A 26368-nucleotide genomic window follows, 5' to 3' on the forward strand; every position below is an offset into this window, starting at 1 on the left:
TAAAGGTTTGACCACAGTTAAGGTCTCTGCAGACTTGGAGTTCCCCTAACTGTAGCCCTAACGTATCCAAGTCCAATTGCCTGAGTGAAATCCAAGAGAAGCACTGGAACCAGCAATGTTCTCTTTTAGAAGAACATACGAATGAATGTTTAGAGGCTAGTTGAGCTCAAGTTCCTGGTTTTATACCTTTCATAAAAAAATAAAATAAAATAAAATAAAAACAAGCTCAAAAAACATGGTGTTCAATAGTTTCATCTAGACAATTGCTCCTGGGGAATATTTAGGTCCCACTCGTGTTTTGTGAAATTATTTTAATAAAATGTCTCTTACTGTATCTTAATTATCCAGAAATGTATTTTTGTTGTTGTTTTTTTATTTTCTTAGAATTTTCTAATATCTCTGTAACTCTTGTGATCATCAGAAAAAGATATGGGTTTGAACTTCTTTGCTTTCAGGATGGTCTGTAGTTATTCAGGGAGGAAACAGCCTGATGTCAGGAAAGCAAAATCTTTGACATACATCAGTAGTAAAGATATCATCTGATTTCTCTTAGGAAGTTCAATAGACATGTTTCTGGATTTTCCTTATTAAATGCATGTAATGAAGTACCATATTCAATCTTAAGTCAAATATAGGTGTAAAAAATGCCACATGACACTATACTTCAAGGGTGGAGAGACCCTGTATCTCCTAGGCCAAGGGAATTCCCTCTCTAATGCCCCCAATTATAACTATGCCTATGCAGGAAAAAAAAAAACAGGGGGTAGCACAAAATAGTTTATCTACTTATCTATCCATTTATTCTTTCTTTTTATTTTTTATTTTTTTTTTTTTGGTTTTTGGGCCACACCCGTTTGACGCTCAGGGGTTACTCCTGGCTATGTGCTCAGAAATCGCCCCTGGCTTGGGGAGACCATATGGGACGCCGGGGGATCGAACCGTGGTCCGTTCCTTGGCTAGCGCTTGTAAGGCAGACACCTTACCTCTAGCGCCACCTTCCCGGCCCCTTTCTTTTTATTTTTATCTTTCTTGACTTCTTTGTTTTGGTGTTGATATTGAAGTTGATTTCCCCAATCTTATTTTATGGTATTTTATCTTTCTCTTTTTTTTTTTTTGCGCTCTGGCATGGTTTTATTTCAAGACCGAGACCATTAAGTGGTGCTTGCCTTTAGTACTGTAGTGCTCACTGGATATTTTGTTTGATATTTCTTTTTGTATTGTTGTGGTATTTCAATTTATTTCTTCCTGTCCTCTCTCAAACTGAGGTTGAGAGCCTCTAGAAGGACTACGCCCATTTTAGGCTTATTTCATTTTTACCCCACTTTATTGTTGTTTCTTTCTTCAAACAAAACCACATAACTTGAACTATCTTGCTCCACCTTTCAAACAGAGGGGGGAATAAGGGTGGGTACTAGGACCAATCAGATATATGATCACTAAGTAGTAAGCTAGACACAGAGGGGACCACTTATTCTAGCAGCCTGGGGGTGGTGGTGGTGGTGAGGGTGAGGGATAGGGGATGCAGGATGAGAAGGGGTGTGGAAGGAGGGCAAATTTGGTGATGGGAATTCCCCTGATTCAATGTTAATATGTACCTAAAATACAACTGTGAAAGATAATGTAAGCCAATATGGTCAAAATAGAAATCATATTAAAAAAAAAAAGTGCTTACCTTCCACACAGCAGACCTGGGATGGCACAGCATTGCCAGAGTAATCCCTGAACACAGAGCCATAAGTAAGCCCTAATCACAGTCAAGTATAGCTCCAAGACAAAAATAAAACCATATTTACAGTACAAAACTCAATAAGAATGAGACAATAAGAAAAAGACAACCCTAACTGAATGTTTGGAGAGCCACACTTGGCGATATTCAGGGCAGGAGGGAATACATCCTGCCTCTGCATTCAGAAATCACTCCTCTTAGGCTTTAGGGGACCATATGGAATGCCAGCAACCAAACCCCAGTTGACTATGTAAAGCAATAATCCTTTCCACTTTGTTATTACTCTGGCCCCAGAATGCCCTGCTTTTAAAATCAGAAAATTATTTAAAATTACTTTACATCAAAATAAGATAACAAACAGGCAAGATACATATCACAAAATATTATACATCATTATTCTTAAGACTATGTTAAATGGTGCCAGATATAGGATAGCTAGTAAGGTACTTGCTTTGCATGCCCCTGACCTGTGCTCAACCTCTAAATCCACAAATAACCCCCCTACTAGGATTGAATCATGAGTATAGAGCCAGGAATAAGACCTAAGCACCAAAAGGTATGGCCCTCCCCAAAAGATAGTGCAAATTAAAAGTATTATAAATTCATATACACCCCAATTATAGTATTTTTTAAAGTCTAGCACTCTCAAATATTGGCCAGAATATGGGACAACTGAAACTCTTTTTGCCTGGATGAGTAAATTTTATGGAAAAGTTCAATGTCTGCTAAGAGACTAATGCATTCTCTCTAGCCTTGTAGACCAGATCTGTTCCCTACAAGTGAGCTTTATTTACAGAACTCTAAAATTAAGAATATTTAATTCAAATGCTCATCAACAGAATGAATAAACCATAGGTCACATTTATAAAAGGGAACTCATACAAACACACAAAAAATAGAAATAGGGGTGAGTGGAGCCTTTGCCTTGCAATCAACTTACCTAGATTTGATTCCATGCACCTCCTCTGGCCCCGTGGGCCCAGCAGCAGTGATCCTTGAGTGCAAAGACAGGAGTAAGACCTAAGCATCACTGGGTCTGTCCCCAAAACAAAACAAGTCAAGGCAACAAAAGGATACATCTCAGATATTATAGATGTAAAAAAATCATATTTGAATAAAAATTTTAAATTATAAAATAATGCATAAATATCTTAGGATTGAATAAATGTAGAACTTATTTTAAGAATGTTTTTCACATTTCCCTTTTTATTCTCTTTATTTTTTATTTGGTCACTTCCATAGAGGCTCAGGGCGTTTTCCTGCTCTGTACTCAGAAATCACTCCTGGCAGGCTTGGGAACCATACAGGATGCCAGGGATCCTGGCAAAAATATGGGGTATAAAGAAAGCCCTATACCCATTTAAGGCCATCTGTTGAAACATGTATTATGTGTACATGTGTATGTGCCATAAACTCAAATTAACATAAAACAAACAACAACAACAAAACACCCCAGTCAAAAATTTAAAAATCTGAATAGATGCATCAAATATATAAATAGGTATGCTATCAGTCTGGCCCAACAACACTTTTAATCACCTTATATAAGTACATCTGCTAAAAATTCTTCAGCTTCATATAGCCATTTTTATAGATCCTTTTAAAGATCCTTTGTAACTTGAAAATAATCGATGGAGTTAAATTTAATTGACCAATGTTTTACCTTATACTCTTCAGATAACTGCTATTTGCAGTTCATTGGATATTTAATTTGTTTCTGCTAAACTTTTTTAAATATAGTTAATAATTATGTACCCATGACTAGTCACAATGATGAGATTTTGCAAGATTTTGTTATTTCAGCTCCTGTACTACTTGAAGATGTAAACTTTGGAGCCCAAGAGAAAGTACTGGAGTCAAGAATACTTTCTTTTGGGGGCTGGAGCAGTGGCACAGAGCGGTGAGGCATCTGCCTTGCCGACACTAGCCTAGAACAGACCCTGGTTCGATTCCCTGGCGTCCCATATGGTTCCCCAAGTCAGGAGCAATTTCTGAGTGCATAGCCTGAGGGTCACTGGGTTTGCCCCCACCCCCCCCCAAAAAACACCAAAAGAATACTTGCTTTGTACAAGGCTGAATTTGGCTCAATTCCCTGCACCCTATATAAGGTTCCAATTCTCCCAGGCGAAGAATAAGCACTAGGCAGGACTGGTTATGAACCAAATAAAGAGAAAAAATGTAGAAATACAGTCCCATGTATAATTGCATCAAAAAGTAATTAAGTTCCAGGAATAAACTTAGAAAGGAGTGAAAGACTTATACATTGAAAAGTTTAAGCAACCATTAAAAGAGAAGACAAAAAAGATAAAACAATTTCAAGGTTTTTTTTTTTTTAATATCTCTATTTAAACACCTTGATTACAGACATGATCGTGGTTAGGTTTCAGTCGTGTAAAGAACACTCCCCCTTCACTGGTGCAACATTCCCATCACCAATGCCCCAAATCTCCCTCTTCCCCACCCCACTCCCTCCTGTACTCTAGACAGGCTTTCCACTTCCCTCATTCATTCACATTGTTAGGAAAGTTCTCAGTGCAGTTATTTCTCTGCATTCATCACTCTTTATATGTCCTTGTTTATGCCTTGAAAAATTAACATTGCCAAAATAAGCATAGTGCCCAAGTCAGCATAAGGATTTACTACAATAAGTATCAAAATTCCGATGATATTCTTCTAAAATAGCCAAAGTAATTCTGAGATAAGAATGAAGGTGTCAAAATTTCCAACTTCGAAGTATGACCATACTGATTAATGGAATAGAACTGAAGTACGAAAATTAAGTCTCCTTCTAGGATCAATGTTTTTATTTCCAGGAATCAGTTTAAATCTTTAGTTCTACTCCCTTGATTTTTATGGATAAAATATTGTAAGAAAAGAATCAACAGCATAAAATGAAAAACACCTCTTTATCAAATGACTTGGGGAAACTGAACAAAGGAATGAAACTGGGTTCCTGTTTCACACCATGCTGAAATGTTAACACAAAATAGATAAAAAGAGTTGGATGTTAGACTTCAAATTATAAAAGATAAAAAACAGGTAAAACTCTTCATGATATTAACTTTAAGGATAAATTCAGGGGGCCAGAGAGATGCACAGTGGTAGAGCATTTGCCTTGCATACAGCCAAGCAGGGAGGGACCTGATTCATTTCCCAGCATTCTATATGGTCCCCTGAGCCTGCCAGGGGTGATTTCTGAGTGCAAGACCAGGATTGACACCTGAATGCCTCCAGGTATGACCCCAAAACCGATCATATCCGTCAATAAATAAAAGTTTTAAAAAGGATAAATATAGAAATATTCTTAAAATGACAAGAAAAACAGAAGCAAACAAATAGCTTGAGATTATAGCAAATTAAAGTTTCACAGTTAGAGTGACATTAGAACAAAAAGGCATCCTAATAAACAGGGGAAATATTTTTATGCTATCTATTGAAATATTAATTATATGCATATTTATATGTGCTATAAACTCAAATTAACAAAAACAAACAACAACAAAGCAACCCCATCAAAAATTAAAGGAACTGAATAGACACCTTAAAGAAGACACATCAAAGGCAGGAGCATGAAGAAATATTTGTTATCACTTATTGTTAGTAAATTAAATCAAAATTGAGGAGGGTCTATAACAAAAGACTAGAAAGAACAAATGCTGGTGAATGTATGATTTAAAAGTACTCCTCAATCACTTTAGGTTGGGATATAAATTGGCATATCCTCTATGAAAAAATATTATGAAGGTCTTTAAATATATTAATAGTAGATCTACCATATTAGCCAACAATGTCATTTTTGGGTATCTAGCCAAAGAACACAAAAAACACCAATTCATTAAGATATATGCATATCTATGTTCATTGCAGTATTATTTATGCTAGCCAAGATATGGATGCAACTCAAATGCCTAAGGACAGATAAATGGATCAAGAAAAAGTGTTATATATATACACAGTGAAACACTATTCATATACATTTAAAAAGATCTTTTTTGATAACTTGAGGGAGTCATGGTAGAATGAAAAAGGCAAATACAAGATGATCTCACTCATGTGGGAGATAAAAAATAAACAAGATAAGGAAACAGGCAAAGTCAAATGAAAACAGTCATTTGAATATAGAACTGAGGTTACCAAAAAGGCAGGAAGGAAGGGTTTAAAGGTAAAGGAGGTCCTTGGACTGTGGTAGAGGGATTTGCACTTGTGTGTTGAGTATGGTATGATACATTTTGAAAGGTATGAAATTAGACTGCCAAAATCAATAATTTTGTAAATCAGCATTACTGTAATACATATATGTAAACGATTTTCAGGCAGGCTACTCAGTTCCACTAAACACACACACAGTATTTGGAATAATTTTAAGATTGAGTCATCAAATCTTCCTCAGCTATTCCCTCCTTAGAGCAGCCATCTCAGATCAGCTTATTTAAAATATCTCCTGACAAATAGAATTCCCGGAGATCAAATTCTTGTTAAATTAAAAAACCTGAACATCTTATTTAATGCACATACTAGCTAGTTAAAACACTATCTACTATAAGATTAGTACTTATCCAATTCCATAATATAAAAAGGTTATATTATGTTTTTTACTTTCATACTGTTCTAACAGAGGCATATACAATAAATTTATTGATGTTGAAAGAGAAAATGATATCTGGAACATGCTTTTATATATATATGTACATACTGTACATATATTTATCATTCTTTGACATTCATCATGCTTCCCAAAGAAAATATAATTACTATGAATGATTAGAAATTGCCTGGAGGGCCCGGAGAGATAGCACAGCGGCGTTTGCCTTGCAAACAGCCGATCCAGGAGGAAAGGTGGTTGGTTCGAATCCCAGTGTCCCATATGGTCCCCCGTGCCTGCCAGGAGCTATTTCTGAGCAGACATCCAGGAGTAACCCCTGAGCACAGCTGGGTGTGACCCAAAAACCAAAAAAAAAAAAAAAAAAAAAAAAGAAATTTCCTGGAATAATTATTTCAAATGTCTCAGGTATTATATTACATAAGTTGCCTAATGTCTTCAGATCATTTTAGATTACCAACTGGCTATCCTAATAATTATTTTCATGATAAAGAATAATAGTCATAGTTTTTTAGTTTTAAATTTTATGCAATTTTACAAAATCACCTATTTGATAAAGCCACCACTAAAATATTGTGTTATTGTTTGCAACATATTCTATTGAAAAAATTTATTTTGTTGAAATAGATTAATTTGTAATAAGACATTTCAGTAATTTTTCAAAAGTAGCAGCAGCTAGTCAAGATATAAGATACCAAGAAATTAAGATTCAAAGAGATTGAATAAAATGCTTGAAGAAGATTCCGAAGCAATAGCACAGTGGTAAGGCGTTTGCCTTGCAAGTGGCTGACCCAGGATGGACCTAGTGATCCAGGATAGACCTATGTCAATCCCCGGCATCATTTATGGTCTCCCGAGCCAGGAGGGATTTCTGAGTGCAGAGCCAGGAGTAACCCCTGAATGGGTGTGGCCCAAAAACAAGCAAACAAAAAATATAAAATGCTTGGAGGGATGCAATATATCTACCTGTTACTTGAGAGCTTTTATTTCATGCCATGCTGTCTTAGTATATCTGATAGCTAGCTCTCTTTCAGATATACCACTGTTAGTTACTACCTACCTCATAAGAGGATCTGCCACAACCTTGAGAAATAGCATATTTTCTGGTGTCTATAGGATATGAAGAAGTCATCATATGGAAATTCTGAAACAAACCCTTGAGACTGATGGTATGGTGTGAGGACAATGATTAAAAGATAAGCATTCTAAATACAAGCATAGGAATGGAAGAAGAAAAGGGGTTCTTTTCTCTTAAAGAGTTATGATAGGTATTTAAGGAGTCTAAGAATAAGGCAAACAAGTAACTAGGAAAATGCAGGGTATTAATTGCCAAATAATGGTTGGTTTTTTCACAGTTTTAGGAGGACCAAACACAGCACAGAGATCTAGAAAATAAGAACTATATTTTTCTGTTGCATCTGTCAATTAGGTAGTTATTGGGAAGTTTGAGTAAAATTTTAGTTAGAGTTTGGTGAACCGAAGCTCCAGTAAGACAAGTTAGTGTCAGAAAATCGAGATAAATGTGTTGTCCAGTGCTAAAGCCATTGAACATGTGACTATTAAGCATTTGAGTGCGGCTTGTACAAATTGAGATCTGCTTTAAGTATAAAAATATAAACTTTCAAAGATTTGTTATAAAAAGCAATGCAGTGTGATTGTTTTTTGTTGATTACATGTTGGAAATATTATCTTTGGATATATTAGTTCAATATATGTGGATAGATAATTTTTACATTTTAGCTTATTTGAATGTAGGTTCCCAATTTTTTTCATATATACTGTTTCTCTGTGCCACGACTTATATTTTGATGGGACAGCACTGAGCATTTATATTCACTATTCTTTCAACAAGTTTTCATTTGAAAAGAGAAGACAGCCTTTAAATATAAGTACAAGGTCAAAGATAAGGATTTTGTTTGTTCAGTTTTTTTCATATTTTAGTTTTTTTTGTCATGCCCAGTAGTGTTGGGGTACTCCTGGCTTTATACTAGGAATCACCCCTGGCAGACCCAGGAAACTATATGGGACTCCAAAGATTGGACCCAGGTCTTCGACATACAAGGCAAGGGCCCTTCCCACTGTATATTGTTCTGATTCCAGGATATTTCTTAAATTTCATTTTATTTTATTGTGTTTTTAAATCTCGGTGCTGCCTAGAGACTTATTCCTAGCTATAATATTGCTCAGTATCCTTGAATTTTTAAATTTATCTATACACTTACCCAAAATAAGAAGAGTTTAGAAAATTGATAAAAGAGGTTATCTGATAGATGTTAAATCTTGACTGATAGATTGCAAGAAATCAATTGTGGAAAACAAGTTTGCAGATGTAGAAGTGAAATTGCTCCAGAGACTATTTCATCCTCCTGAAGGATAATGAATGGAGGAAGGAATAGAACTTAATTTAGATATATAAGTAGACAGTAGCAAGGTAGTAAGTTCAAATAATATGGACAATAAAAGGCATTTAAGATCAATACATCACAATTATTGAAGCCAGCATGAATTTTTTTGACTGTAATAATGTTGGTGCCCTGGTGCTTTTTTTGGCTAAGAATTTGTTCATTAATTACAGACTTATCTAAAGCTGATATAAAGATTCTTTTAGACCTGACCTAAAACTAAAATGCTATCCTTGATATAAATATGTTACTTATAGGAGAGTTTGATACTGTTCAGAGTCCCTCCACACCCATCAAAGACCTTGATGAGAGAACATGTAGGAGTTCTGGATCAAAGTCCCGAGGAAGAGGCCGGAAGAATAATCCCTCCCCACCTCCTGACAGTGACCTGGAGGTATGCTGAGTTTATACTTCAAGAGGGTTATCTGATGTTTTATAATGTACAATGTTATATATGAAATATATATAAATATATTTAAGTATAGATATATATATTTCATACTAAAGTAAAACAATGTCTTGTATTGAAGAAACCTACTGTGTAAACATACTTTATAGCTAAGTAGTTTAAAAGTAGTTTGGAAGTTTGTAATTGCTAACTTTACCAACAATAGCTTGAAAATAGCTCTGTGACTTTTAGACCTGTGGTAATTGTGTTCTTTATCCAAATTGGTAGCTTTTTCTTTCTTTTTTTTCTTGTTTCTTTTTTTTTTTAAGTGGGGGAGAAACACCCAGCTATGCTCAGGGCTTACTCCTGGGTCCGTGCTCAGAGACCACTCCTGGTGAGCTCAGGGGACCATATGTGGTACTAGGGATCAAAGCTGGCTCAGTCACATTCAAGGGAAGCACCCTACCCTTTTTATTATTACTCCAGGCAGTTATTTTTGTGCGGAATAATTTTCCAACAAAAACGAGTTAATAGTAGTTTGATATGTAGTTTGATATTTATATGGGTTAATTTAAAAAGAGAGGATCACATAGATGCGGGGATCATGGACGAAGGAGATTAGGTACAATACGTAAAGTTCTAGCATGTTACTGATCCTGTTTCCCACCTTGGCATTTTATATGGTTCCCCAAGTACGGCCAAGATCACTCCTGAGCACAGAGCCAACATAGGTATGGCCAAAGACCCCCTAAAAAAGGTAAAAATATTTATGGAAAGGGAAAACCCAATTTACAAAACGAATTAATCATGTTATATGACTACAAGTTGACATTTGTATACTTGTCAAAATGTCCATGTCATTTTTCTGGTTATGTTGTTATATTTTGTAACCCACCTATAATAAATGTATTTCTTCCTTAAATAGAATATCAGAAAAAAACTATTTTAATTAAAAATGTTACTTCTTATGCAACTTCATGCTTTCAGAAAAGAATGTTAGAGCTAGTCAAGTAGTGCTCATTGCATCTCTTTATAAAAAAGTACTTCCTTAAATTGAACAACAGCTACAAGTTCAAATGCCTTCAGGGACCGAGATTTAAAGGAGTGAACTGGACTAAGAAGACAGCCAACAGCAAGAGCAGAAGTTCCAGGCTAGTTCCAAAGGGACCTGTCTGTCACCACCCGAAGGGCTGCTCAGCCAGCATTGCTACACCTTCCGACTTCTGCTACCATTAAAACTCTGTAATTTCTGTGACATCTAATCCTGATATAATTAGCAGCTATTTGAAAAATTCTAAAACACTGTCCAAGCCAAAATCCTAATGGCTCTGAGTCCATACTTTTCATTTGCTCTTTAGGATTTATTAAATATTATTTTAGTTTAATTGTTTAAATATTAATTATATATAATATATTTTAAATATATTATGTATAATATGTGAAATTATTCTATATTAACATATATTAATTATTTAAATATTATTAAATAAATTCAAATCATTTAAATTTGCATGAATTTCAATATCTCCTGAATTCTTATAGTGCAAAAATTTTAAATAGGGTTTTAAATACCTGGACATCCAAATATGCTGCCAAAAAATATTTAGATGTATATCTTCAAATTCAGGTCTTTTAATGTCTAAGGCATTAAGTTCTATTACTTCAATCACTGTTGCATTATAAAGTGTTCAGAACTTAGTTCTGGCAAGTTTGGAAAGAAAATTTGTCAGCAACATAATTTTTACGAAGAATATCAAGAATGTTATCAATTAATATTTTTACTTATACAGATATTTCTGTTCTTAGAAATTGGTAAATCTGTAACATTTATTTTTTTGTTTTCAGCGTGTATTTGTCTGGGATTTGGATGAAACCATCATTGTTTTTCACTCATTGCTTACAGGATCTTATGCCCAGAAGTACGGAAAGGTAAGAATAAAGAATAAACAATAAAGAATTTTTGAACTATTTAGAACTATTATAGTTTATTTTTCTTCAAAATCCAAGATCCACCCAAAATATGTTCCAATAGTATTATTGGAGTTTGTAAGATTTGCTGCTCAGTATTTTTCCCAGTAACTCATTATTCTTTAATGCAAAGTGATAAATTTTGTAAAGCTTTTTAAAATTGAATTAATTTCTTTCTTTTTTGACTTTTGAGTTTGTTTTCTACCTCAAAACCAGTCTTATTGAACATAATTACCTTAGAAAAAATCTAATTATAGACGTAAACTTTAGTCTGATAAACAAATATAAAATTCTCCAATAAAGCAACTTAAAAATATTTTATCATAAGTTTGTATCAATGATTTTTAAATACTAAACTGACATAAAATAACATTTACAAAAAATGAAGTCAAAAGATAAATGAAAAACAAATTATTTCCTTAATCTCAGAGATTTGTTCTAAGGAATGCTTTTTGTTTTTATACTGTTTATATTGTTTCTGAGAATATTGGTCTACTACCAAGTAAAAACGTAGAGTGATAGTTAAAGAGAAATAAAGACATGCTGAAATATTTTGTTGCATCATATGTAAAAATAAAAGCAAGTACTCTTTTGTTCGACAGAGTCTTTGAATCCATGAATATACTTGAGCAGTATTGTAAACATATATGATTAGTGCCTGGAAAGAAATATATCCCTTAACTCATGAATTTCAGCACTTTTTAGCTTCTTAAGAGGTATGGTTAGAAAGCTTATGTGTGCTAGTTCAGACTGTTTCAACTCTTGTTGCTGTTGTTTGTTTATTTGTTTTTGGGTCACACTCAGCAGCGCTCAGGGGTTACTCCTGGTTCTACTCTCAGAAATCGCTCCTGGCAGGCTCGGGGGACCCTTTGGGATACTGGTATTCGAAATGCCATCCTTCTGCTTGCAAGGCAAATGCCCTATCTCCATGCTATCTCTCCGGCCCCCTTTTTGGAAAGTTTTATTTGAAAAGTCAACAACATTCTTCAGCTATTAGCCTGCAAAACAGTGTTGGTACACAGGTGTCAAAAGGTTGATGAATCCTGGTTTAGGTCATTATTGTTTGAGATTTTTTATATATAGGACTTATAATCTAACCAGTAGATTCAAAGCACATTAACCTGCCTTCAATTACAATATTGCAAGTAATGTCTGACTCTGGTTTCTTTATATATAACACATAACAAAATGCATGTCTATCATTTTTATGGTAGCTGATAATTTGTAAGGTCTTCTGTCAGCATAATGTTCAGATTTTAGCAACTATGCTTAACTTTGTCTTCTAGGCTAGTAGTAATGAATCGGACTCAAGTGTTTCTTTCTGGATTACACTATTAATGAATCTACATTTTTTTTGCATTTAAAATGTTTAGGCAATGCTAAACAATGTGAAAGGTAATGATTTTGTTCAATAATCATGTAGAAGATTTCAAAGTTTTGAGTTTAAGAAGTTTTTTCTTTTTCTTTTGGTTTTTGGGCCACATGCAGTGGTGCTCAGGGACTACTCCTGGTTCTGCGCTCAGAAATTGCTCCTGGCAGGCTCAGGGGACCATATGGTGTGCCGGAAATCAAACCCAGGTTCGTCCTGGATCAGCTGCTTGCAAGGCAAATGCGCTACCGCTACCGCTGTGCTCTCTCTCCAGCCCCTAGTTTAAGAAGTTGGCTAAACCCCCTAGGCACAATATTCATCTAAAGCAGTGATCTCCAAAGAAGCAGGGTTGATGCGCATTCATCAGGCATAACAAATGCTCTAATCTCATATCTAGTACATTGCTATCTGTCTCATGACACATATATTACCTGAACATATTCATATAATCTAAAGTATATATAACTTATTATTGGCTACACAACACTGATAGTGCAAATTCAGATTTCTAATGTGGGGCTGGAGAGATAGCCCAAAAGGCTCAGTGTATGCTTTTCAAAAGAAAGGCCTGTGTTTGGCTTCTGAAAACAGACTGGCTCCCAAAAGTGTCAGGGTTCTAATCCCCCACTGAACTATGAGTAGCCCCTGAATATAGTCATTTGTGTACCCCCCAAAAAGCTTATTACTAATATACTATCCCATATAATAAGACTTGGGCAATCACCTAAATCATTTCTTCTAGGATAATGTGGAGCTAACAGGAAAATTATAAATCCTGTTGAACTAATTGTAATACATTTTAGTAGCCAAGCTTCACATAAGAAAAAATTTCAAATAAGCAATTATATTGATATAATTAACCCATGTAAGTATTTTTTCAAAATAGTCACTATTACAGGCTATCTGGACACTTTTATGTTGAATTCATTGTGCCAATCCCATGGTAGGAACCATTCTGGAATTAATTTTAGTTCCAGTTTATTTCTTGATTCAGACCTAGTCCATTTGTGGTAATTTTGATCTATAGATATACTATATTTGAACCAAAGTCCACAAAGATTGAGACAGTGAGTAAAGATTGTGGTAAAAAAAAATCACAGTTTATCTTAATTTTTTGAAAAATAAATGTTGATCTCAGAATTGATAGTGGACTTCCATCTAGGATTACAAAGGGTGTTGATAAAGAGGCAAGGAGGGCTGGAAAAACATTAAAATATTATACACTGTGGCCAGATACTACAGCAAGAAGCTGACCTGGATTTGAGCTCCAGAATTCCTCCAGGTGTAATCCCTTAGCAGAGAACCAGTAGTAAGTCCTACTCATAGCCAAATGTGACCCCCAAATATAAACATACGTATATGAATAAATGCGTAAATGTATAAATAAGTAAAATAAATACTGCACAAAAAATCTGATGATACTCTTTTTTTAAATAAATGAGTTTTATTTAGAGAAATGTAAGGAGTCAGAGAAAAATGATGAGGCAAAAAGAGAATGTGCCTTTTAAAAATTATTGCAAGAGGTCTTTATGTTTATTGTTTTGGGGGCCTAACTTTTAGTGGTGGTCATAGAAACAGGTAGTGCTTGTGATTGAACTGAATGTGCAAATCAAAGTGCTCATTCAATTGAGCTATCTATCCAACACACAGATACTACTGTTTAGTGACTCAGAAATCCACTTTTGAGCATTCTAGAGACAAAGTTCTCATCCTCTGCAGTAAACTATCAATGATATAAACTTATCCTCTCTCTAGAGAGTCAATAAGACATACAGCCATGACTTCAGCATTCAAATTCCAATAACTTAAAGGTTTTTCATAAATAGCTTTGTAAACTCAAGTATATGTACAGTTTCTATATTCAGAGGTGCTTAAAACAGAAGAGTTTCATGAAAGGGTGGAACACAGTAGTGTAAAAAATAAATTAAGGTGTGGTCCCCAAAATAGGCTATATATTTGAGATCTCACTATATTTCTTGCATTTTGTTGACTACCCCATGTACCGGATGTTCTCTCTCACCTTCACACCAGCCATGTGATTGTACTGTGTTGTATGGTCATTCTGAACACAGGCCTTAGCATGCTGGTAATATCCATCATTTCTTGGTTTCATGTTTTGCCCCATAATCTCTAAACTTATGGTTTCATAAGGGCACCATTTTACGCCTCAATTTCATGAGAAACTAGCTTTGTGTTAGTCAGAGAGAAAATAAACGTCACAAATTATACTTTGATTCATAACAGCACTATGAATTTTTCTAATATATTATCATACTTTTATTCTGTTCAGTTTGTCAATACAGTATCCTCAAGCACAACGATCCTGGATATTGGATCATGAGAGATGTATCCTACCTGTAAAGTCAGTGATGGTCTTTTCAGCTGAATGCTAATTATTTTTCAGTATAAAACTCTAAAATTGGAGTTTGGGGTCAGGGAGACAGTATAGGGTTAGATAAATACCCAGCCATGGATCAATTCACACAGATTCCCAAGCATCGGCAGGATATGTTTGATGATTCCTCCTACACGTACAGTGTTCCTGGACCCAGCTAGCACTGATAACAGCATTTTGGTGTAAAACTAGCATTGAAGGACTCGCCTTGTTGAGCAACTATTGCTGGAAGGTACCTGCAGGCCCACTGAGTACCATTGGGAGCACTTTACCAATAAATGCAATCAATTAATTAAAGAAAAAAATAGGAATTTGTAAATTTGGAAGGACAGAGACTAGTAATCTTTAATCATATTTTATGGCAAATGTATACTATCCTTATTTCATGATTTATTGTATATCTTATGCTCTCTGATAAGTTGCAGTAATTGCTTTGGGGGAAAGAGCAGTGAAGGGAATTACAAAACTTGCTGTAAAGATTTGGTTTATTTGGCGCTATCTTTGTAACATGCAAGGGAAGTAGCCTAAGTCAAAGAAAATACTAAAGAAAAGGTGAATTATTACCTTGTAACGTGACTTTGAAGGTCAAGGACCCAGAACTACTTTTCAATTTTAGAAAATACTAAAGATAGAGGTAGATCAATTGATAGATACAGATAGATCTATAGATAGACAGGTAGGTTATATAATTGCTTTTGTATTATATAATCTTTATTTATAATGTGGAAATAGAAGCAGCTAGAATTTAAACTATACAATAAATGTGAAGACAAGTACTTAAGAGTCTCACTGATGACTAAGAATTAACTATTTAATAGGTGAAATAATTAGAATTAAAAATAGTTGAATCAACAAATAGAAGGTACCCCAACGGTGGTGTTAACACCATGCAAATGACCTACCCTGTAGACATAAAAGGCTTAGTGTATTCTGACTCTAGGGAAATAGATCTAAGCCCAAATATGACTGACAGTGTATAAAATCTTTAGTTTCTCTGAGACTTAATTATATTCTGTAAAGTGGGAGAGAATAAGAAAGTAATTTGAGTAGGAAAGTTAAATGAGTTAAAAAGGCATTAAAACTCAGTATTTTGCTTTCTAGAGTAAACAGTCAATAAAGGCATTTTATTCTATTGATTTCAAAAGAATCTGAGTTAGGAAGCTAATTGAGGAACCAGGCTATTTTCTTAGAAAGTTGGATATGGCTTTTTTGTTTGCGTGTTCCATGTGAGGTCCTCAAGTAAATATAAGAAGCAGGAGTGACTAAGTGTGTGTTTGTGTGTTTGTCTATATGTGTGTATAAGTGAATACAGTTAGAAGCAGTTTAGATAAAACTAAAGGACAAAAGCATTCCTCACTCTCTCTCTTTTAGGACATTTTAAAAACAATGTACCTAGTGATTCCTCTCAAAACTGTGTTATTCTTACTTTTTCATTGAGTATATTTAGTTCAGATAATTTTTATTAATATAATTCTAGGTGTTGTCATACACAGCCAAGTTCCTTGTTAGCTTTCATTGAAGCCCAGCTCTACCACATTTCTAGTGCTGCCAGTGCACTAAAATAAAAGGAGAATTAGAAGGACATGACTTTTATTAATTTGAAACTAACATGCCGGTAATGTAATTAGTTTCTGGGAGCATGCACATCTGAAGCCTGAAAAAAACCTCAAGTGGTGGACACATGCCTAACATATTTGAGCTCTTGTTCCTTCCTTGGCACTTCACTTGCCCCCAGTGTACCACGTGCTTCTAGGGAACCTCTGGGCCATTACATTGTATAGTTAGCCAACATTACTAGGCTGGTCACTGCTGAGAGTGACAAATTATTAATAATGACCTGGATTTATTTTTTAAATCACAAATTTCTAAAGATTTCTACAACCTCTCTTAAACGTTCAGTTTCATTTCTTAGTTTATGTTCAGTAAGTTTCATATCATAGATAGGGCTGGAAAAAATTAGATCAATGAGAATTGAAGTATTAGATGATTAGCTTACATTTTCTGAGCTTTACACTTCATTAGTTAATGTCTTGGTTACCCTTTTTATAACTTTCCCCTGATTTACCTTTCTATCTGAGCTCAGGGCTGTTTTCTCTTTAGTTGATATATCGTTTCACATTTAAGTTCTGCTTTTTTACCTCATCATCCTAGCATAGACTCAACTCCTTGTTTTTATCTTTTTATTCTGCTTGCTATGTCCTGTTGCTTTGTACACCTGCTTTAGTTCCCTTTGAAATATATGTATTCCATCACTAGTATAATCAGTTTGGTGATGTCTGATATATTGGAGTTTCTTTCTATTGAAACAGTGCAAACTGTAGGTGGTAGGTAAAAATCATCACTCCCTTGATGATTCCTGATCATTTACTATTGACTACCAATACTATTGCAAATTGAATTAAAGCACTTGGGTTTTTAACAGAATCTTTTAATCTGGAGCAAGTGTCCGGTAACATTTTTACTAATTTGCTTGTAGGAAAACCTAAAACATAGAGACCATTGATCTTTAGTCTGTGAAATTAAATCCTCAAATACAAGTAGAAAGTATACTCTTATTTCTATTTCTGAGAAATGTTTAGAGGATTCTAGTTTTCTAGAAATTATCCTAAACCACCTTTTACTCAGTGACCCTACTGACCCTCATTTTAGAATGTATTTTGTTTGGTATTGTTGGGTTTTTTGGGGAGGTGTACATACCTGGTAGGGCTCAGATGTTACTTTTTAATCTGAGCTCAGAAATCACTCTTGGCAGGCTTGGGGGACCATATGGGATACCAGGAATTGAACACCAGTCTGTCCCAGGCCTGCTGCATACAAGGCACTGTGCTATCTCTCTGGCCCTTGTCTTAGAATTTAAAGGGAATAAGAATCAGAGGTGTAACTCCAAGGGAAAATTCTGCTTCGAACGATATGAGATCTTTACAAAGTTCATACCCTAGTGCTTTTAATTTGTGAATATGTATGAACTAGAGGGCTTTGGATTATACTACAGGCATCATCAGTAGATCCATGACAGGTCCTGAAATTCCTTTGTCCTTTTTTTTATTTTTTTTATTTTTGGTTTTTGAGCAGCACAAGGTGATGCTCAGGGGTTACTCCTGGCTATGCATTCAGAAATCGCCCCTGGCTTGGGAGACCATATGGGACACCAAGGGATCAAACTGTGGCCCATCCTAGGTTACCACGTGCAACCGCTTGCACCACTACTCTGGCCCCTCCTTTGTCCTTTTTTAAAATGTATTTTTAAATTCTTTATTGAAGTAGTATTGCATAATAAGAACATACACATTTTAGGGCTGAAGTGACCACATAAGTAGGGAAGGCATTTGCCCTGCACATGGCCAACCCCAGCAAGTGAAATATAAAGGTTCTCCATTTTCTAGGACAATCATGATCGGTGAGGGTAAACTTTACTGAAGAATGATTTCGTGGTTTAGATGGTGTATAGAGCATTCTTAAAAACAATCATAATTTTCAAATCTAGAAAACTGAGTGATACAGTAATGAGCACAGTAAGAGGAATTTATACTATGAAATATTGTCTAGCGGGTCTTGAGAATTCAGGTTCCTTTTCTAAAAGTAATCTAAAATCATGAGCATTATGGTATAATGGTAAATTACCTACAATTGAAAACATACTGAATGAAAAGAATTGAATAACATATTCAGTGAATGAGTTTGAAAGGTCCGGACGTCCTAATCTAGCTGCCCTGACACAGAGAAATGAAGAGACAGAGGCCCCAGCAAATGCTCCAGTAAGTCCTTTATTAATTCTGGCCGGTCAGGGTCAATGCATACCCAGAATAGGACAGAGGCAAAGACCTTGTGACTTTCTTCATCCCTCTTTATATACTATAGGGGGGAAGGGGTAGTGATGACTTTCTTAGGGGCGGGACATCTGCCAAGGTAATACGAGGTATTGGTGGGTCTGAGGTGACGACTTCCTTAAGGGCGGGACATCCGCCAAGGTTGACTTCCCTTTTCAAGCTCTGTAACAGGAGTGCATGGCATGCAGTTGCATGCTATCTGCATTGCTATCTGTGGACATAAACATTAGATTATATTAGCAGGCATAATCAAGGAGAAAATGAACAGATTAGAATTTTTATCATGACATCATAATGAACCCTGTCTTCTGAGTCTAATATAGTATAGTATTGCAATATGGAACTGGGGTAACCAACCAATACCACTGTGGCCAAAAAGATCAAGGAGTTATTATAGACATAGTAAAATCCATGCTACCTATAGCGAGCACTGCCACAGCATGCAGCATAAATGTCTCCATTTTAGGGGACGCTAGCCCACCAGTGGTGTCTATTGGCTTTCCTGGTGCAGTGAACTGAAATTCCCGCAAGAAAATTTTTGGCCAGCAGGCCCTTTGGTGGAATTAATCATAACCCCTGCATGGATCACTGGCTATATTTCTGTTATATCTGACATGGTGATATCTCTTTTATCATTTGGCTTTGTCTCCCTTGCAAAACTACAGACCAAAATTCGTCCTCAGTCAGTGTACAGTCAGAGAAATTTTAGTACCAAAAGCTGCTAAAGTTCCCCACTGACTAAATATATTTGCAACTCAAAGACTAGTCTAGCCAGCTACCTGCAACCTGTTTTTCTGTTTTCAGCTTCTAGGTGGTAAGCAAACAGTTCCTGTCTTTCTTGCATTTTACTATTCTGACAGGCTGCAAATTTGTAGCAAAACCAGTTTCTCTTTCTTTGTTATAAGAAGCTTCTTGCTAAACCAGAACACCCCCTTATGTCACTTTCTTACCTTTTAGCTGGGGATTCTTTTCACCTGTATCAGCTAGTTTTTGATATGTGTATTCTAAGGCCTGCTATCATTGTCTTCCTTCTCCTAAGATTCCCTGCCCTTGGTTTTCAAAGAAATACTTTGCATACCAGAGTTGTGCTTAAATGTCATCAGCCTGAAAAGTAAAATTGTCTCACATCTATTGCAGACACGGGTCCCCATACAATGTATTATGTGTGGTCTCATTTTATATTTCATATTCTGCTGTTTGTATTACCCGTTTTCCTCTCATGAAGGATTTGCTCCCCACTTATATCTCAGAGATGTTGAGATACAAGACGCCTGCAGCAGAGCACCATAATGGATATTCATGGCTTCCAAATACATTCTGCAATTGTTTCTGTAGATAAAATCATTAGAACATTTTATAGCCATGAATAAAGAGCACTTGATCAATCTAAACAGCTGTATCTGTTCTTGACTGGAGAGTTTAATCCATTGACATTTAAAGAAACTATTGACAGAAAAGGCTGTTGTGCATTAAATTGTGAAGGGTTATTGCTGCTATTACAGTTGGATATTTGATTTGTGTAATTGCTCTTTGAGTAGCTCATTTAGGATTGGTTTGGATAACGCAAATATTGTGAGTTCTTTTTTTGTCTGAGAATGTTTTTAACCCTCCCTCCCATGTAAAAGAGAGTTTAGCTGGGTAGTGAACTCTAGGTTGAAAAATTTTTTCTTTTAGTAGTTTGAATATGTCATTCAACTCTTTTCTTGCCTAGATTATTTCAAATGGAGGATCTGGTTTGATTCTTATGTTGGTTCCTTTATACTTGAAGCTTTTTCTCCCTTACTGCTTTAAAAAGTCAATCTCTCTCTCTCTCTTTATTTTACCATTTGGATTACTAAATGTCTTGGTGCTGTTCTGTTATGCTCTATTTTGTTTGGCACTCTTCTTGCCTCTTAAATTTGTAGAGTAATTTTCCCAAGGGTGGGGAAGTTCTCTGCTATTATCTCCCTCACTACTGGTTCTTTTCTTTCCGAGTTTTCTTCCCCTTCTGGAAATACTATAATTCAGAGATTATTTCTTTTGTCTTTGTTCATTAAGTACCTTAAATTTTTTCCCAGGGTTTTGTCTCTCCTTTCTTTTTTGATTTCTTTATCACTGCTGGCAGTAATTTGTCTTCAAGTTCATCTATGTGATTCTCCACTTGTGAAATTCTACTATTATGGCTTGCTAACATGTTTTTAATTCCTTCAGTTCCATTTGTATGGATTCTCTCATCCGCTGAAAGAGTTCATCTTTGAGTTGGTTTAATTGTTCATTTATAGATTTCTTAATTTCACAGGCTAGTGACTCCTTGATTTCCATTGCTAAATCATTGAGTGTTGATTTTAGGTCCCCATCTATAAGATTCAGGCAATTGGGTGGACTTGGAGATGTTCCAGGTTTTATCTCCATATCTTCCACAGTAAATGTCTTCTTTAGCGTCCCAACTGATATTGCTTTTAGTGGTTTAGAGTGCTGGATAATCAGGGTGTTTAAGAAAGTGATCTAATTTGGCACACATCAGAAAAAATGAGAACAAGCGGTGCTGGCGGGAATGTGGAGAGAAAGGAACTCTTATTCACTGCTGTGGGAATGCTGTCTGGTCGAACCTTTGTGGAAAGCAATATGGAGATTTCTCCAAAAGCTGGATGTTGAGCTCCCATACAATCCAGCTTTACCACTCCTATGAATATACCCTAGGAACACAAAAATACAATAAAAAAATCGCTTTCTCACACCTATATTCATAGCAATGTTATTTACAATAGTCAGACTCTGGAAACAGCCTAGATGCCCCTCAATAGATGAATGATTAAAGAAACTATGGTACATATACACAATGGAATATTATGCAGCCACCAGAAGAGACGAAGTCATGATATTTTCCTATACATGGATGTATACGGAATCTATTATGCTGAGTGAAATAAGTCAGAGGGCGAGAGATAAACACAGAATGGTCTCCCTCATTTTTGGGTTTTGAGAAAAAGGAAAACCATTTGTGTATTGATTCTCAGAGACAAAATAGAGGAGGACTGGAGGGTCCAGCTCCCGACATGAAGCTCACCACAGGGATCATTTAGTGCAGTCTCAGAAATAATTACACTGAGAACTATCATAACAAAATCTGACTGAATGAGGGAAGTAGAAAGCCTGTCTAGAGTACAGGCCGGTGTGGGGTGGGGAGGAAGGACACTTGGGATATTGGTCATGGGAATGTTGTACTTGTGAAGGATTATATATATTAATATATAATAAATATATTATGATATATCATATATATTAAAAAATCAAAAAAGATAAGATAAGGCTCCCAATTCTTACCACAGACTGTGTTCTTACACTGACTGTATAGAAAGAGGAGGTACAGTAGTAAATGCACCCCATATACACCTCAACACAGGCCCTTTGCCTGGTCTGTATTGTGAATCGGGGGACAAAAAAAGGAAAGTGATCTATTGAATTGTTTGTATGAAATGTATCTCAAGATATATCTTCTTAGAGGTTATTTTTCTAAACTTCAAGTTTGTTTACGTATGGTAAAAAAAAATATTGCACATTGGGACTGGAGCAATAGAACAATGGTAGGGTGCACGTGGCTGGCCCAGGATGGACCTGAGATCGATCCCTGGCTTCCTATTTGGTCCCCTAAGCCAGGAGAAATTTCTGATCACATAGCCAGGAGTAACCCCTGAGCATCACTGGGTGTGCCCCCCCCCAAATATTGCATACTAGTTTATTTATTTGTTCACCTGGTCTTTGAGCTGTATATTTTCTAAGTGAAAAAAAATTCAATCCAACCTAAATGCAATCTGCCAGGAAGTCTATGAAATGCATTAAAATGACTTCGTGCAGAGGCAATCACATTCGCGCTATTTTGGAAAAGGAGTACTAATGGAATGGAAAGGGGTGACCATAATGACCTGGAAGTTGGCTGATGAAAGACCCAAAAGGACAGCCTCATTTGCTTTCGTGAAAGGGATTACAATCTGTGTTTCCCTATTTCCTCCATGACACAAACCTGGCTGGCCCCAAAGGGCAGATAAACAGTGATGGCGCTGGAACCCAAAAGGAGACAAAAATGATCAAAATTTAGATAAATAAAAGTCACTTTTCAATAATTGTTATATCTCACAATGGTATTACTAAAGTCATAGAGGATTTATTGGTGCTAGTTTTTGCTCATATGAGCTTGGTGATTTTCTCTACAATTTTCCCACAAATTTGCTGTAATCTTACTGGGCTAACAGTACAATGAAATTGGGAGCTATATCCAGCCATGCAATCCTGGAGCTATGAAGCTGGAAAGATTTAGTGGCCTGGCAGTTATGGAGTTGGTCTTTCTGTGTAGGAGGCTGTTGGGCTTGGCTACAGACTGCTGTGCTATCACTCAGAAAGGGGAATCTGCTAACCCCATAGTGAGAAGGTCCCAGAGTTTTTAGCACAGGACAGTCTAGTCTATGTAGGAAGATTTAGCAGCATCATATTCTTCTGTAAATTAGTTGTAAAGCAGAGCTGTTTCTCTGCAGGAAAAATGGTGAGTGTAGTCTAGGGTTGTAGAACACATTTTGAATAGCAAGGTCATTGGCTGCTGGTTCTCTGTTCTATTTATTTATTTATTTATTTATTTTATACCGCCAGTATTACTTTTTATTTTTTATGTAAAATCTTTATTTTAGGGGCCAGAGTGGTGGCACAGCTTCCTGAGTGTTTCTTATCTGAGTTCTAGCATTAGAAACCATCAATCTACAGCTCTACAGCTCTAGCTGTAAATGTGACCTCACTTTTCTGCAAAGACTCACCTTCCTTATTCCTCTTTTCTCTATTGGGATGACCTCACGAAAAGCTCCTCTATTTTTTTCTGCCCCCCAACTGGCCCCACTTTCTAATTGGCCCCAGTATTCCTGGGTAAAGTCACTTTATACCTTTAAAACTGCTCAATTCTGCACACAATTATTTAACTATCCAAAGGAAGTAAGGAGAGAGGGGAATAAATGAAAAGAAGGTAGAGCAAAGAGGAAGAGGAGAGAGAAGAAAAGTAAGAAAAGCAATCTGAAAATCACATTTTCTTTTCTCCTCTCTCCACATGTGCTTGGCACCAGGCCCTCTAAACCAAGGATCTGTGCCAAAATACTTAATTATTCACTCTTGTGGATTATTTTCATGTCACAGCACATGCTGTAATTGTCTCATTTGAGGAAATTCTCTTTTCACAATTTTGTACTTGGTGCCCACTTTGCTTTTTCACAACTTGCCAGCCAGGAAGCTCTTTTCAAAGTTGAGAAGCAACCTACTTGCCAAGTTGAGTAGACACTGAGTAGAAAAAGCACCTTTCTCTCTCTAGTATACTTTTGATCCAGCTGAGTGTGGTTAAGTGACTTGCTTCACTCTTTCCTTTGACATGGGTTACTACAGATGACTGTTCCATGCACATTAGGCTTATTCTCACCTTCCTGGGTTCTATTGCAGTATTCCTCTCCTCAGTTTTTCTCATCCTAACCATCATCTGTGCTTGGCTACACTCAACCCTCCATAATATCCCTAAGTCCTATATTTGTTGACCCTGATCATCTCATTACCTGAGATATTGTTACATTTACTGTTTAGAATGATTTATTGGGTATCTTGTATAGTGTTAACATAAAACCCACAAAGGCAAGGATGTTGCTTATTTGATTCTCCGCTCTGTCCAGATTTTGAATATGTCTGAACCTTAGTAGATTCTCAGTAAATACATGTTAAATAAGTGTCTCTAAAACCATTCTCTCCAATTCCCCTTGAGAGTTATCAAGGCTAATATTTGTCAGAGACAAATATTTCTCAATTCTGAGATTGTCCTTCTATTCATGAATTTCATCTCATATTTACTCAATGATTGCAATTCATGGAAAACAGGATAGAAAAGAGAGGAGGGGTTGGGGGCCTGAGAGATGAAAAGAGGCAAGGGGAGGGGGAGGGATGGGAAGATTCTTTCTCTTTAGCTCATGGAACTAATATTTCTCTCTTTTAATGAACATCTCTCTGTGTGTGCACCAGTTAATAAATGCACTTCAGTTCCCAAGGGAATAACTGTTCTGAGAGCTTGAGTTCTTAACAAGAACAGCAAAAAAATTCCTCTATTTCTTTAAAACGACACAATTACTGCCTCTCCTGAGACTTTTTTACATTGAGTCCCTGGAGGACAATTTCCAGCTGATGGTCGAGTGCAGGGCAAAGGCCCATAGACAGACAGTCTGGCTCCAGTTTATGCTCTGTGCTAACACAACTAATAGGCATTAGTATTTTGATATAGCAAAGCACAGTGCTGGATCCTCACTTGGTTATGCACTTGTGATATGCAGTTTGAACTGCATATTTAAGGACCACGAGCTATTTATTTTCTTCAGATCTCTCTTTCCCCCCTCACTCTCCCTTTCCATCTTCCCACCCTCCTCATTGAGAACATGTTTTAGTGTTTGACTAGAGCAACACACCCTATTAAATAGTCTTATAGACACTTGGAACCTACGGTAAGTGCTAGAGATGTGCAAGCATTGGAACTTCCACGAACCATATTAGTACCTTTATTATTTACTTTTCCTTCCTAAGTTCTAACTGATTCTTCTTAGACTTTTAAACTCAATACCTGGCACAGTTAAGCTGGAAAAAGGCAGCAGCTCATCACATAAGGTGCCCATACTTCTACAAACATTAAAATAAAATGAGCAATCATCTCTGTATAAAACTGGATTAATCCTAGAAAAATGTTTGACTCACAAATATCTGATAAAACCACAGAATTGCAGACACTCATATTCCTTTGCAACAATCTGGCCCAGTAGCTATCCAACATTATGGACTTTACTGAGACTAGAACCATTAAATTTCTTGCTCATAATTTTTGGATTCTTACCTTTGTAGGTACTTTATCTGGAAAAAAAACACACACACACACACACACACACACACACACGATCTTGTAATATGCTTACTTAGAGTTAGCTGTAACAGTGACATGGTGAGCTGTGGTTGGGGGGGGTAAAATGAGATATTTGAAAGTAAGCCCTCCTAAGTCATTCTTTCACAGAAACAAGATCACCACCTCTTCTAATCATGGTTTTCCTTGGCTTGTGACATGAGTAGCCCTCGTCCATCTGTGCTGAGCCTTTACCATGACTGATGAAACACCTCCCTTCCAATAGGCCTTGGTCTCTGGAATTCTTAGTAAAACATAGCTAGTTTTTACTCCAGCAAACCTCAAACCAAAACTATTCCCAGTTAACAAATGATATTTTGCCAAAATGTTCACTCAGTCCTGGCGTCATCAAAAATGTGTTGTGGAATCCTCATATTTGAAAAGAAATGAACAGCCCTTCCAGGGGCTATATTCCAATGGAGTGTGCAAAGGCAGATTTCATTGTGTCATATACTATGATTACTTGTTGAACAATTCTTATTTTTATTTTTTAATTACATTTGTTTTGCATGCCTATCAGTTGTACAAAGTGTGTTTTTCATGGATGTTTTTCTCTCACTGTTTGGACAGCACAGCTTTTTTTTTTTAAATAAAAGTGTGGAATCAATGAAATCAATAATCAAAGAGAAACAGTATGTTTCTCCCACCTTTCCCACAATTTTGCTCTGCAAATGTAAAGAATGATAGGAATGAATATAAAAAATACAGTAATTTTATTTAAAACTTAAAAGGAGGGAAATGGTAAGTTTATAGGATCAA

The 26368-nt window shown here is 36.1% G+C and overlaps 1 protein-coding gene and 1 non-coding gene across 2 annotated transcripts in view; both read left to right on the top strand.

Annotated features, from left to right (window-relative positions):
- Window positions 1-26368, top strand: part of EYA4 (EYA transcriptional coactivator and phosphatase 4) — a 304073-nt gene that overhangs the window by 260996 nt on the left and 16709 nt on the right. Inside the window, exons 12-13 of the mRNA XM_049789603.1 lie at window positions 8986-9122; window positions 10962-11045. Of these exons, the coding sequence (XP_049645560.1) occupies window positions 8986-9122; window positions 10962-11045 (221 nt within the window). The remainder of the gene's footprint in view (window positions 1-8985; window positions 9123-10961; window positions 11046-26368) is intronic.
- Window positions 21962-22096, top strand: LOC126031941 (small nucleolar RNA SNORA51). Its single transcript, XR_007503747.1, has one exon. It is a non-coding gene; the product is annotated as a small nucleolar RNA SNORA51 (small nucleolar RNA).

Source organism: Suncus etruscus, chromosome 15 (genome assembly GCF_024139225.1).
Source record: "Suncus etruscus isolate mSunEtr1 chromosome 15, mSunEtr1.pri.cur, whole genome shotgun sequence".
Classification (NCBI taxonomy): domain Eukaryota; kingdom Metazoa; phylum Chordata; class Mammalia; order Eulipotyphla; family Soricidae; genus Suncus; species Suncus etruscus.